General features: G+C 53.4%; 1 protein-coding gene across 1 annotated transcript; it reads right to left on the reverse strand.

Moving 5' to 3' along the window:
- Nucleotides 1-3,126: 3,126 nt before the first annotated feature.
- Nucleotides 3,127-4,626, reverse strand: KCNA2 (potassium voltage-gated channel subfamily A member 2; the record flags this gene model as incomplete). The annotated part of the gene is made up of 1 exon (XM_079698129.1): nt 3,127-4,626. The coding sequence occupies one exon, from the start codon at nt 4,624-4,626 to the stop codon at nt 3,127-3,129; it is 1,500 nt and encodes a 499-aa protein (XP_079554255.1).
- Nucleotides 4,627-13,440: the final 8,814 nt, after the last annotated feature.

Raw genomic sequence — 13,440 nt, forward strand, 5'->3', positions numbered from 1 at the left:
GTATAAACCGAGTTTGTATTTTGTGTGCAGAAATAATAGTAAAGTATTTTTTGTGTATTCTGTATGTATACCCATGTGTCCATGTAGTTTTTGTGTATTTTGCATCTGAGTTGCAGGTTTGTACGTGGTGTGTGTAGGTATTTGTATGTTCTGTATTGGTAAGTACATTCCATGTCTGTGCTGAGTGTGCGTATTTTGGATATAGGTATAACCGTATATCTTTTGAGTGCCCTTTTCATTAATTTGGTCTCTGTGTATTTTGCAGGTGTGGTGCATGTTTTGTATTTGTGTATGGCAACAATGTAGATCCCTTTTGTGATGGGTGTGCATGTCTGTGTGCCGGTGCGGGTGAACATTTTATAACCCCAGGTCAAGGACACTGGGATAAAATATCTACCCCACAACCTTGGCCTTAGGTATGGGTTGTTTTACCATCTATTTTCCCAAGGTCTGCATCCCTCCCCCTATGTCTTGGAATTGCAGCACCACCTCCCATATAGGAGAGGAAGAGAAGCACAGAGGCTTTGCGCTGGGACTGGGATGCCCTGCAGACCCCTGGGGATGTGGGTGACCAGGAACTAGTGAGCACCCTGGGCTGGTGCCCCACCCCCCCAGGGTAACTGTAGGTGCTGAAGAGCCAACAGTGAGGCCGGGGCTGGAGTCATGGCTGGGCAGCCTGACCACACAACTCGCTGTGTTTCGGAAATTTAAGCTATTATGTTGAAAGGCAAAGAAGCCCAGTTTGTGAGGCAAAGGCTTCCCCACCTCCATCTATTCCAGGGCCAGCTGAACTCTACCTTTAGGCTATGCAGTGCTCCTTCACTCTCAGCCTGTTCTGGCGGTGGGGAATGATTCTGTACCCAGCCTTTGGTTTCTTAAGCAGCCCTGGTTGCCAGTTTAATGCGGAGAGAGCTTGAGAGAACATGATGCCTGTGGATCAACTAGGGATTCCATCCCTTGGTCCTGGACTTCAGAAATTTCCACATAGAGGAGGTTTCCTTTCACCCCAGACCTGTGGAATTGGGTGCCCAGGAGCCCTCCTCCTTAGTGTCCTTGGTTTCAAAGCAGGTGATCCATTCTGGCTCTTTGGGGAAAGATTCATGAAAGTGACTGATGCAGAGGCAAATGACCATGTTGCTTTTGTGTATTTTGCATCAGAGTTGCAGGTTGTGTCTTCATTCATGGTATATGTAGGTCTCTTGTGTATGTTCTATATTGGTAAATACATTCTACATCTTAAATTAAAACCGGACAGGGTGGGGAAAGACGAGAATGGAGATGATGAAGATGATGGGCTGTAGAGAGGAGGCCTGGGTCAGGTCTGGCCCAGGACAGCTGGAGCTGTGAGGGCCCTAGGGCCCTTGTGCACTCAGTAAGACAAGCTTCAGCCATGAGAAGCTGAAGCTGCAGCACATAGAGGGCAGAAAGACAATTCAAACATCTAAGAATCCATGAAGACTGGAGTGTCTGAGGCAATGGCAGCAAACCTAGGCCCAGTGGGATGACCAATGAGACAAATTAACCCATTAGGCCTCTGAGACAACCAACCCACCAAGCAGTGGATTTGCTCCTGAACCTGAACTCCAGAGAATGACTATATATGTATGTGTGCATATATACATATACACATGTATGTATGTATATATATGTATATATAAATATATATATGTGTGTGTGTGTGTGTGTGTATATATATATATACACTCTAGTGCACATAGTCAAACACATGCATATATTGCCCTGTGTCAAAAATATTGCATAAGCTTATACAAGGTTCAAATGCAATTTTTTCTATAGCTAGCTAGGTAGAGGAATTCGTGAAAGAGATTCTCGATACATATTTATATACACTGGATCCACAGATCCGCATTTCCTCAGGACGAGTTGCCCCAGTCAGCTATACAGTCATGCCCATGACTAGGTTAATTCCTAAGGTGCAGTCACATGAGGTGTTTAGACACTGCTTTCCCTGCTCACTCTCCTGGCTTTGCAGAGCTGTGTGCCCCCATTTGGAACAACAGGGATGGGGTAGGCTGGAGGGCCAGAAGTTTTGGTTCCCCACTCCAAACAGTCTATTTTTTTTCTCCTGATAGAGGGCTTTTGTATTCTGATGGAAAAAAAAAAAACAACCCTCGTTCAATGCCATTCCTAGACTATTAATACTCTAAATATGAATACTGTGTAGGCTACTAAGAAAATAGGTTATCTCCTGTGTTTTAAATATTGAGATTCATGCAGCAAACACCCATGCAGCTCTATCGCATCACTGGTAAATTTCACTGCAGTGTCAGTGTAGCTGGGCCCCAGCACTAGGAAAGCAGATGCCTGCAACCTCCAGTGTAACGAAGAAATCAGACGTTTTTGTCACCCTGAAACCTGCAAAAATGGTGAAATCTGAAGCTGAGAGGTCCCTTGGTTTGTTAGCTTCTCCCGGTAGGGCTAAGGGAGCAAATGTGAAACTTGACAACTCACATTCGGTCATCCTAACTGTCCCTCCCCTGGGCTTCCCTCACATCGACACTGCAGAGAAAAAACCAAATGCAGTATTTTCCATTATGAAACACAAGCCTCCGGAGCGTCTGCTTGGCAACTGCAATTCACAAACCCCCAGCCTGTGACACAGAAAGTAATTCCAACACACAGCACTGTGTGTTCTTTTCAATGCAAAAATGGGAAAGACCTTTCGAATAATTACCAGAACTTTAAAGCTAAGCTACCGTGGTTTTCCTCTGTGAAGGGGGAGGTAGGCTCAAGTGGGGTGGTGGGGGGAATTGCATCTCCGAGATGCCGTGTGCATTTCATTAGGAAGAAAAGGTGACACTGATGTGGTAGGTTCTGTATTTGCTATGAGGTGGCCTCAATGTGTCCTTCTGAAATCCTGGCTTCCATAGGTGACTCCCATCTTTGGAAACCCCTAAGCCGGTGATGAAGATTTGCATGAAAGCCATGGATACATATTCTGTGTTCTAAATCAAAAATCAAAAGATCAAAAGTCACTTGCACGACTATTGCTTTCCATGCAGAACCAGATACACACTGTAGAACACACTGACTACAATGCAGGCTATTATGCAATATCTGCATTAGTTCCATTGAGCTGTGAGTATGTTAATAGGTAGGGTTCAATCAGACATCAGTTAACATTTTGGTAATATTCACATAGTTTGTATTAGCCAAAGTGCAGTTGGCTGTTTTCAAGTTTTCCTCTCTAAAGTCCTCGTTACTGTTGTTTACCCCCTCCTGGATCTCCATGTAGTCAGACTTACTAATGGTAGAGGCACTTCTACTTTTCTTTAGGTCAGGGGAGGATGGGATCTTTGGACAGCTCGTCACTTGCAAGTACTGGGCCTGTTCCTCTCCCTCTGTCTCCCGGTGGTAGAAGTAGTTGAAATTGGACACTATGACGGGGACAGGTAAGGCAATGGTTAACACACCTGCAATTGCACATAGGGAACCCACGATCTTTCCCCCAATAGTAGTTGGAACCATGTCCCCATAGCCTACAGTTGTCATGGAGACGACTGCCCACCAGAAGGCATCCGGGATGCTTGGGAACTGGGACTCTCGCTCATCGGCCTCTGCGAAATAGACAGCACTAGAGAAAAGGATGACCCCGATGAAGAGGAAGAATATCAGGAGGCCTAATTCTCTCATGCTGGCTTTGAGGGTCTGACCTAGAATCTGAAGACCTTTGGAGTGTCTGGACAACTTGAAAATCCTAAAGACTCTTACCAACCGGATGACTCGAAGGATGGCCAGTGACATGGCCTGCTGGCCCTGCTGAGCATCTTCTGGCTTCTCAGCCAGCTCTGTTCCCAGGGTGATGAAGTAGGGGATGATGGCTACGATGTCAATGATGTTCATGATGTTGGTGAAGAAGCCAGCTTTGCTGGGACAGGCAAAGAACCTCACCAAGAACTCAAAGGAGAACCAGATGATGCAGAGGGTCTCTACAATGAAGAAAGGGTCGGTGAAGGAAGTGGTCTGCTGGTACCCGATGGTGCTATTGGAATAGGTATGGAAGGTCACCCCACTGCCATGCATGTCTTCATTCTCATCCCGGAATATGGGCAACGTCTCCAGGCAGAAGCTGACGATTGAGATCAAGATCACCATGACAGATACAATAGCTATAATCCTGGCAGGCCCTGAGCTCTCTGGGTATTCAAAGAGAAGCCACACCTGTCTCTGAAATTCATTTTCGGGTAGAGGACGCTCTTCCTCTTTGATGTAGCCTTCATCTTCCCGAAACATCTCCATTGCTTCTTCTCCTAGCTCATAAAACCGAATTTCTTCAGAGAATATATCTAAGGGCACATTCACGGGTCGCCTCAACCGGCCCCCAGACTGGTAGTAGTACAAAATGGCATCAAAGCTTGGGCGGTTCCGATCGAAAAAGTACTCATTCCGGAGAGGGTCAAAGTATCTCATCCGCTTCTTTGGGTCCCCTAAGAGGGTCTCTGGAAACTGGGCTAAGGTCTTTAGCTGGGTCTCAAACCGCAGCCCTGAGATGTTGATCACCACCCTCTCACAGCATTCGTGGTCTGCTTCTGGGTCATAGGTGTCCTGGGGGTGCCCAGGGAGGGCAGCGGCCTCATCCACTGGGTCTCCGGTGGCCACTGTCATAATTGGAACCAAGAGAAGCGCCTCTCGCTACGCCTTCTAGCTGCCTGGCGGCAGGGAGCTCAGGGTGCTGCTTACGGCCCCAGGAAACACAGCAGCATCGGCCTGCGCTCCTGCAGGGGAGCCCCCAGGTCTCTCTGAGAGCCAGAGAGATAGCCCCGCTTGGCTGAAAGACAGAGGCAGTTAAGGACATAAGACCACTCAGCATTGGCAACTTGACCTGGGTTGCTGCTTTTTCTCTCTCATCTCTCAGCCAAGAACCTCAAAAATATGACCACCACCATAAAAAAGTAAGATTTATGTTCACCTCGTAGCTTGGCTGGGGATGAGAGGGGAGGAGGTGGCGGTCTCTCAAGAAAGCTCTGGAATGCCCTGCACTGGGGGCAGGTGGCTGGTACAGGTCCCTCTGCACTGCACAGGCTTCATGGAGCACAGCCCCATATCAGAGGCTGGAAGGGAACCTTCTCCCAGGCAGTGAACTAACGTCTTGCAGATACCTGCACCCTGGGAGGTATTTGCAGTGGTGGACCTTGGGCCTGGGTCTCTCTCATTGCCCACATCCCAATGACTCTACACATGGCTGTTATTAAACAATAGATTGATTTACCTGGCAAGGCAGGAATCTGCAGCTCTCTTCCTTGCAGAACTGATCCGATGCTGCAGGAATCCTAGATACACAAACAGGCAGCCTGATTCCCCATCACGTCTTCTCACTTGAGCTAGAAATAATGGTGAGTCATTCTGGGCAGGAGGGTAGGCTCCAGGTCCTGGAGGTGAGCTCCAGGACTGGGCTGGGCTGGAGGGGCAGTGGAATGCCTGGTCAAGGGCACACAGGACTCGAGGACAACCGAGATTGGGTCTGGAGCCTTTGAAAAGAAGGAGGCAAGATGCAATGCTCAGCAAAAGCCAGAGTCCTCCTGGCTGTCCTCAGGAGGTGTGACGTTGCCTGGAAAAAAGAAGGTGGAATCAGGGCTTTTGGGCAGCTGGTGCCAAGATTTAGGAGGGCGCTGGCAGCTTCTCTTCCATGCCCACCTTGCATTCTGGTGTCACACCTGAGAACTATCCCTCAGCCTCCCAGCCTCCTCTGGGCAGGCTTACATCAGTTGGAAGTATGTTCTCCCAGGGAACAAGCCTTCAGACTTGGCTGGGCCTGTCTCCTCCAGGAGCCTCCCCGGGCTGAGCCAGATGCCCCATTGGTCCTCTGCAGCCATCAGGAGGGACTCTGGGCAAAGCCTCCCACCCCCAGGTCAGGACACAGCATCTCCCAAGGGGAGGGCTTCCTACGCCGCAGCCTGACTTCCAGCTCTGACCTCTGCAGAGTCCTGGAAGAAGAACGGCTCCTCCCCACTCTGGCCCCCCAACACACACACACTCCTTCAGAGCTCACTTAGGGAGACTCCTCACATAGAAAGGTCGATCTCCAAAAGCTGGCTGGCTTGGTCCCAGGACTTACTCTCCCTCAGGGATCCCTAAACTGCAGGCCTCCCTCCGGGCGCGGTGGCATTTGAACTGGGCAGGCGCTCGACCACCGATCTCTCCCCAAGAGAAAATTCCTCACGTTGTCTCCTCGGCAGTGAGCGCAGAACCAAGGCTCAGTCAGCCGGGCTTCGAGGCGGCTTGGCAGCAGCGAGAGGGGGGAGCCTGGAGAAAGCCGGCTTCCGGGCTGGCCCCCTGCCGGCCCAATCCTGCCGGCCCCAGGCCGGGGAGGGGTCCGGGGCCTCTCCCCATCGCCCCGGGCTCCGGCCGGGACTCCGCCGGGCGCGCTCCGCGCTCGGCTCCGCGCGAGTGGATCAGACCCACCAGCTGGCCGCGGCAGTCAGCGCCACCTTAACCCCCTCCTGCCCGATCCGGAGGGGGCTCTAGCGGTGGGCCCGAGCGCAGCCCAGCTGTTTTGCCCCTAGGATCCGAGGGAGCTCCTAGGCTCGATCTCCTTCGGAAAACACTGGAACCTAAACTCTGGGGGTGGGGAGTAGGCTGCTGCCCCAGATCCTGGCTTCCTCCCTCCTAAGAGCGGTGTCACCCCGGCAGCCCACGGCCCCAGGGAGGCGGAAAAGCCCTTCTCTGCCGAAAAGCCGTTTTCATTCCGAGCCGGAGGGGGGAACGCTGCCCGGCCGTCGCAAGTGAGATGGGTCCTACCAACCGGCTCTATTTACCAGACATGGTTATGCTGTCACTGCACTTCCCATCACCCACCAGCTCCTCTCTGCGCCCCCCGCCCCGCGCCCCGCGCCCCGCATTGCCCGGAGGGTCCCCGAGCCCGTTCCGTGTTCTCTCCTTCCGCTGGACGCCAGCCCTCCTCGCCCGCCCCGGCCCGGGCCGGCAGCCATGGTCGGCACAGACTCGCCCGCCCCGGACTCAGCCCGAGCCCGCCGCGCTGCCGGCTGCGCCGCCCGGTGCCCCGCAGCCCCTCTGGGCGCCGCAGCCCAGGCAGGGGGAGGCAGCACGCGCAGCCGAGTGCCCCGACACCCATTTACCCTTCCCGATGGGCACCCGGAGCCTCCATGTTTCTGGGTGACCGCAAGCGCCGGCGGAACCGCGGCGGCGGTGGGCGGCGGCGGGGTGCGGACGGCCAGACGGGAGCCGGCTCTGCAGTCCCGCCGGCGGCGCGTAAGGAGAGCCCGGCCGCCGCCCGCAGCCGCACCGCGCCACGCAGCGCCGCACCTGGCCGCCAGCGAACTCGAATTAAAGGGGCCGGCGGGGGCCCGAGCAGGCGAGGCGCGCCGCCCGCCGCCACCACCGGGCTGTCCTCTCAGTGGGGCCCCGGAGCCTCGGCCCCGTCCCCGCGAGGAAAGCACCCCATCCCTTGGCAGAGCTCAGCTTACAGACCAGAACCTCGTGGAGGGCTGAGCTGGGTGCTGCCAGGGCCGGGGAACCGGGGGCAGAAGTTGAGGAGCGGTCATGAGAGACTCCTGCCAACAGTAAGAAGTAGCCAAGGAGGAAACAATCAGTAGCAGCTCTCCCAGGCCCGAGAAGGGATCCAGCCCCGTGGGAAATGTGTTGCTATTCTTATGATGCTGCCAGACAGAATCTGCAGACCCCCTCCTTGCCCTCTAGCGCCGCCTCGCCCCCTCCTCCAGCTCTGCCTCCCACCCGCCTCTTACCCAGCCAAAGCTTTGGCTTCGCAGAGGGGAGTGCAGCAGGTGCGGGCCGCAGTGTGGCAGAAACTCGCTGCTGTGTTCGCCCCCACCGGGACGAGCCGCAGGAACCGGCAGAACCGCAGCGCTGGCTCTCTGGACTCCCTCCCGCAGAGCCGGGGCCAGGAAGGCTGGGGGACGTGCAGCTGCCCCAGGGAAGCGCCAGCTCCTCACAAAATGGGCCCCTGACAGACCTCACAAAGCCAGCTGGCCCACGGGGCTCTGGAATTGGGAATGCAGCTCACGGCACACTGGGGTGGGTGATGGAAGATGCCCTTTGCTTTTGGAAGAATGTGTGGGAAGCCTAGTCTGCCCTCTGCTCAGATGGTGGATCTGAGAGGGCCCAGGGTGCTCTTGGGAGCTCCGTGACAGCCCCAAGCCCCTGCCAGTTCTGGTGTCCTGTCTGAATTGCTGTTCCAAATAGCGGTTCCTTGAGCCCAAACTGCAGCAGACACGGAGCCCTGTGCGCAGAGGACCTCTAGTCCCAGGGAGGCTGCTGCTGGGCCCTCCTTGCTCAGAGAACCCTCCTCTTTAGGCCTGTAGCTCCTGATGGAAGCTCTGAGAGCCCACAGGGTCTGGGTCTGTGGGATTCAAGTGTTTCATCAAGGTAGTATTCAAGGTATGGTTTAAGACTGGGGGCCTAACCAGAGCTGCAGGGGGACAGTGACCTCAGTGAGCTCTGGGAATGACAGATGACTACAAGGCGGGACTGGTTTGGTTTAGGGCCTCATAGAAGCTGGACTGGCAGTGTCCCAACCTGAGTGTGGCCTGGGTATTTTGGAACCAGCCAGGCTGGGACTGAAATCCCTGCCAGGTCCTAGGCAAGTTCATTCATGTCTCTGGACCTCAGTTTCCTCATCTGCAAAATGAGGATATTTCACAGGCTGCTGTGAGGGTTAAATTGTTTATGCAAAGAGTTTAGCGCCCAGCAGACACTCCACAAATGTTGGTTTCTCCACTCTGCTTCCCTAGGAAACTCCCCTCCTAACTCCCAGCTTCCTGCTTATAGCTTTTGGCTCTTTCTCTAAGTGCCCAGTCACCAGGTTCTCTCTGCTTCTCAGCCTGCCCACCCCTCGCTTTCCTTGAGGTCTCAGCCATTCCCACCTCCTTCACCAAACTCTGCTTCACACTCCTTCTAGAGGCTTCCCCCGACCAGCCCCAGGGCTCTCATCCTCCTTCTTGCCACATAGGGTCTTTCTGTCAATTAAAGCACAACAGTCTTAGCCATTTCATCATATCTATATATTTTCTTGGCCCTCCTCTGTTGAAATGAAAGCCGTGGACAGAGAAAAGTTCTCAAGGGAGAATTAATAATTGTGCTCACTGGTGACATATGCTTAACATGTGTCAGACACTGTGCCAAGCACCTCTAGCCCAGTGGGACGTGTAATCCTTGCAGCTCGAGGAGGTGATTTCTACATCAGCACCATCGCAGAGAAAAGGAAGCTGAGGCAGAGAGATGAAGCAACCTGTCCAAGGCCACCGAGTGGTGGCTCTGGGACTTGAATGAGGTCTTGACACACCTGTAACCCTCACAGTCCCTGCTCAGGTAGAATGGGCAGCCCTTAAATTTCCTTTCCTTCTCTGGGATTTTCCTCTGACCCTCCTTCCATCTGGTTGGCCTCAGGCCTATGTCATCCTACCTCTACCCTTTAAAGCCTGGTCTAAGTGTGAACAGCAGCCAAAAAGAAATTAACCAGAGAAGGAAAGAAATTAACCAAAGAAGCAAATTAAAAAAAGAAGCATAACAGTTGTTCAGGGCTCTACCTCTGTGGCTCCCCCTCTGAAAAGTGTCACTTGGTTTGGTAATGCTGGGTGAGAGAAAGAACGGGGCCCAATTCTTACCCCTGACACTTGCTAGCTGTGTGAACTTGAGCAAGTTATTTTAACTCTGAGCCTTAGTTTCTGATCTGTCTATAGGACAGCAAAATGACTTCGCGGGGCTGAGGGGTAAGGATTAAATGAGGCATGGAGTAGACAGCCAGCTAGCTTAACCTAGGTGTTTAAGGTCACCGTTTCCCATTTTGGCCATGAAAGATCAGCTGGAGTGCCCCTTGATGCACTCCCTGGGGCAGGTCAAACCCCAAAGACCACTCCCTGCCCCTTCAGTCCAGTTTTCTGCTTGGGAGCCAGGTCCTGCTTTCAGCAGAGGGAAAGACCTGGTCACCGTCACAGCGAGTGACCAGCCCCCGCCCAGCACAGGGAAGGTGTCAGTTCCTGCGCTCCAGGACTACAGCCATTGAAGGGAGGAGCGTCCATGCCCACACCGACCCCCATCCCCACCCAAGCACCACAGGGACAGGAGGGAGGGGCTTAGTTTTTTCCACCACAATTTATGAACATAGGGGCCTCTAGAGCTGGTCACTCCTCTGGGAGTGACCAGCTCTCCCTCCTTGCATGACTCCCACCTCTGCTGATGCTTGCTGTAAAATGGGGATACTTCACAGGCTGTTGGGAGGGTTAGCCCACGAACCCACCCACCCACTGTGGCAGCACAGCCCCGCTAGCCCACAGAAGCAGGGCAGGGAAGCATGGAATGTGAGCCCAGGCACTGGGCTGACAGCTCTCCATAGACCATTTGATTTAATCCTTGCCACCAGTCAGTGGGAAAGATGCCATTATCTCCATTTTACAAATGCAGATACTGAAGCTCAGAGAAGGCAAGTCGCTGTCCAGGGTAATTTAGCCGGTAAGTGGTGAGGCTAGGATGGAACTGGACTGTCTGATTCCACAAATCACCATTCCATTCTGCTGCTTGCTTCCACTGTTAGCAGAGTGGCAGGCCTCTGGACTCACTCCCTGGTCTCAGGAACGTGGATTCAATCCAGCAGAACTTGCAGAGCCTCAGGGCATATCAGCATGTCCTGTGGAGGTTGCCCAACCCAACAGGAGGTCTGATTTAGAGTTGGGCTGGTGCTGACTGTGATGAACTCTTCACACGAGGGGAGGGAGTCGGGGCTGTGGCGCATATGATTCAGGAACTGAAGGCTCTGCCTTATGCCCTTTGCTGGAGCAGCTCTAGTGATTCTTCTCTCATCTGCAAGACCCAGGGCTCAGCATCCCTCACCCTGGCCAAGGGATATCCAGCACAGAACATCAGACCAGGGCTGTAGTCTTAGCATGCAGAGCTGTGTGACCCAAGGCCACTCACTTGACCTTTTGGTGCCACAGTTTACTTGTAAAATAGGAAGGATAACATTTCCCGCCCCCACCCCCTTTGTTTCATAGGGTAGAGAAAGAGGGAGGAAGGAAGGAAGGAAACTAACATTCACTGTTAGTGTGTGTTACAATCTCATTTGCTGGGATCAGAGAGAAGAATATGTGTGGACACACTTGGAAAAGCCAAAAGCCTGATCCATGTGGGAGAGTCCACTGTTCTTGTGATTGTCGTCACTGCTGTCGTGACTGTGCCCTGCCAGTGTGTGTCATGCCTGGCGTCTGAGGACTTCCTCTGGAAGTACAGTGAGTATCATTGCAGCCCCCTACTTATCTGAGAACTGCCTCCTACACGTCTCCTAAGGTGGTCAAGGGCTGCCTCCTACAGGAAGCCTTCTGAGATTAACTCCTGCTGCCTCCAAGGAACTCCTGTATGGAGGCCTGGGCCTTGGTTCCTGTCCTGAATTAGCTGCTATGCACTCATCCCACTGTCCTGCAAATCTTGACCAAATAGAAGAGTACATTAAAGAATGGTTGAAGGGGGTGGGCCTTTCCTCACCTTTTGGAGCCACTCCCCCGTGTCAGGCGCTATGCTGATTGTCTCACAATCAGGCCCCTGCTGTTAACACCCAAAGGCAGAATAGCATAGTGGTTGAAGCACAGCTGTCGGTGCTGGCAGGTTCAGGGCCTGATCCCAGGCCTGGCACCTTTTGACTCTGTGACTTGGGTCCTCACCTCATATTTCTATTGAGTGATTGGAATGTAAAGCGCTTAGAACAGTGCCTGTGCCCTAGCAAACACTAGGCGTTAGCCGCCAGCAGACCATCCTCTCAGCACGGTCACCATGGTCTTCTCTATTAGGAACGGAAGTGGGAGAAGTTTATGATGAGCTGTGAGAGCAGACGCCTTCTGTGTTCCAGGCCACATCCCCTGGACCACTTAGGACTTTAGCTTCCCGTGGAGGAAGTTTGGCTTCTGGGCGTGCTGGCAGTGTCCCCCCTCAACCACAGCGTCTCTGGGCTCTTCTGACACAGGACTCTTTCTGTGGCCAGCATGGCTCACTAAGGCTGCCCAGCGTGGCCTGGATGTCGGGAGAGGCAACTCTGAATGCCCTGACAGCCCGTCTGTAAGAGGGACAATTCACATTCTCCAGCCGGCACCGCATATGGCTGCCATCTGTACCGAGTCCCGGTGGCTCACAGAGGAAAGCAGCTCAATCCCGTGAGCCAGCTGGCCCGGGTCAGATCAAGGTCCGGAGCAAGGTTGCTCCCCGGTGCTGCTCATGGCTGGCTCCCTGGGTGCTCTGTCCTCAGCCCAGGCCTGTCTCCACAGCTGCAGGCTCATCAGCCCCGCTTCACAGGCCTGCTTCTCCTTCTCCTTCTCCTTCTCCTTCTCCTTGTTGGGAGTGGACACCTTTTACCCTGTTGCCCAAGCTAGAAACCAGGGAGTCCTCATCAGCTCTCTTTGCTTCCCCCACCCTGACATCACCCACAGGCAATTAATCACTTGGCCTTGGCATCTGTTCACTGTTCTCCAACTCCCTCTCCCTCTCCTCCTACCCTGGTTTAAGCCACCTGCAGGCATGGTCTGGGCCACTGCAGCCTTTCCTGGTCCCCTGCCTTTAGACTAGCTCCCCCCCTCTTCTCCCCCCATGGTTGTCATGGTTATCCTCCTAAGGCGCAAATCCAATCGTGTCACTTACTTCTTAACTCCTCTTTGGCTCCCTAAACTGCATGACCTAAAAGGCAAGCAAAGCCCTTCATGATCTGATGTTCCCCTGCCCTCCCTTTGTCCCCCATCCCAGAAGTCTATATTGGCATCAAATTAAATTATCTTGAAGGCTCAAATTGGCTCAAAACACGCAGATGAACTAAAGACCTAAAGTCAGATAGGCCTGGGATTGAGTCCTGGCTCTGCTGTTTGCCACTCTTGTGACCTCAGGTGGGGTGTTTTTCCTCTCTGAGTTCCAGTCTGTAAAATGGGAATAATAATGCCTAATTCTCGCTCCAAGGATCAAATGAGAGAATGTGCACAGGGTGTTTATCTCAGTACCTCACCTGCAGGAAGGGCTAAAGAAATATGAGCTTCCAGATGGTTTCAGGCTCCCAACACAGAACACCCTGTCCCCACATCACCCCAATGACTACTTTTCTAACATTCAACTCATGTCACATCCTCCACGAAGCCTTTCTGGACATTTTCCCTGGTCCTCACCCTCTAAGGCAATGCCTGAATGCTTTCTGGGACACAGGTTATTGAGTTCCTGGGTCTGTCTCTGTCCCTATGTTGTCTTCCACTGGGCAGGGGGCATCCTGAAGGCAGGGGCGCGTGTCTTCTGCCTGCATCCCTGTGTTTGGTCCAGGCCGAGCACAGAGCATCTGGCCCAGCCGTGTGTGTGAACTAGTGTGAACACTGGCAGGTGCATGGCCTCCGTGGCACCCCACAGCTTAACCATCTCCCCCTGCCTTTCAGCCCCCAGACTTGGCATCTCTGGAAGGCCCCTGCTTCTGAAGAACCCTGAGTCACC

Source organism: Hyperoodon ampullatus (genome assembly GCF_949752795.1).
Source record: "Hyperoodon ampullatus genome assembly, chromosome: 2".
NCBI lineage: Eukaryota > Metazoa > Chordata > Mammalia > Artiodactyla > Ziphiidae > Hyperoodon > Hyperoodon ampullatus.